At 46.0% G+C, this 1,242-nt stretch overlaps 1 protein-coding gene across 1 annotated transcript in view; it reads left to right on the top strand.

Annotated features, from left to right (window-relative positions):
• The window catches only part of KIF3A (kinesin family member 3A), a 25,965-nt gene that overhangs the window by 2,141 nt on the left and 22,582 nt on the right, over positions 1-1,242 (top strand). Inside the window, exon 2 of the mRNA XM_010001239.1 lies at positions 892-1,174. Within this exon, the coding sequence (XP_009999541.1) occupies positions 892-1,174 (283 nt within the window). The remainder of the gene's footprint in view (positions 1-891; positions 1,175-1,242) is intronic.

Genomic DNA, 1,242 nt, shown 5'->3' with positions numbered 1-1,242 from the left:
TCCACCGGAGCAACCCACAGAAGCTGCTTCTGGGCTCTGCTGGGGCCTGAGGGGTGTCTGGGCAGGTGGTGCTGGTGGGAGAGGGGCCTGGGAGGGGGTTTGGTTCTTGTGGACATTCAGGGTTGTTCCTCAAAAGTACTTAGAGGGGACTTTTAAGAAAGATAGAGACAAACTTTTAGCTGGGCCTCTTGCAACAGGACAAGGGGTGATGGTTTTGAACTGGAAAGGGAGATTTAGGGTAGATACAAGGAGGACATTTTTTACAGTGAGGGTGGTGAAACACTGGCACAGATTTCCCAGAGAGCTGGTAGATGCCTCATCCCTGGAAACATTCAAGGTCAAGTTGGACATGGCTCTGAGCAACATAATCTTGTTGAAGATGTCCCTGCTCACTGCAGGGTAGTTGGACTAAATGACCTTTAGAGGTCCCTTCCAACCCAAGCAGTTCTGTGATTCTAGTTACATGCTCAGCTGCAGTGCCTGTCACCAAGGGTAGTGTCTTGAGCATTGCTAGGTGGGTTTTAGACTTGTTTAGACAAGAAAAGCTTGTGACATCAAATTAATCAGTGGTGCTTCAGAACTTGTGCCTGTAACTACTTCGTGAAAGAAAAGGGTTGTGAGGTTTTATTATACAGCTTTACATTTTCTAAGTGATTGAATGTGGAAGTCTCAGGTTTTACTAGATCAGTTTCCAGGTTACCAAGCAGAAGCAGGTGGCACTAAGTGCACCTTATTCTCTCAGCTTTAATTATAAACCAGCTCTGGCTTTAAGTCCCCACATTCATGATCCTGTGGTGCATCTAATGGAGTTGATTTAACAGCGTTGGTGCTTAGACACACCTGTCTGTCAACAGCAGTGTTAACATCTGTGGTGTTTTTAAATAATTACAGATCAACAGGCCTGAGAAGCTGGACAAGCCAGAGAGCTGTGACAATGTCAAGGTGGTGGTTCGGTGTCGGCCCCTGAACGAGCGAGAGAAAACCATGGGCTACAAGATGGCAGTGCACGTGGATGAAATGAGAGGAACTATAACTGTTCATAAAACAGACTCATCCAACGAGCCTCCAAAGACGTTTACGTTTGACACCGTGTTTGGACCAGAGAGCAAACAGCTGGATGTCTATAATTTAACAGCAAGGCCTATTATTGACTCTGTCCTCGAAGGATACAATGGTAAGTCCTTTGGTGTTTCAAGTCAAGGATCCCATCTCCTATTCTTACTGCTTTTAGAGTTCCTGCTG

The sequence above is a fragment of the Chaetura pelagica genome, unplaced genomic scaffold (genome assembly GCF_000747805.2).
Source record: "Chaetura pelagica isolate M959 unplaced genomic scaffold, ChaPel_1.0 scaffold177, whole genome shotgun sequence".
NCBI lineage: Eukaryota > Metazoa > Chordata > Aves > Apodiformes > Apodidae > Chaetura > Chaetura pelagica.
The sequence above is the reverse complement of the archived record's forward strand: the minus strand, read 5'-3'. Positions and strand labels throughout refer to the sequence as shown.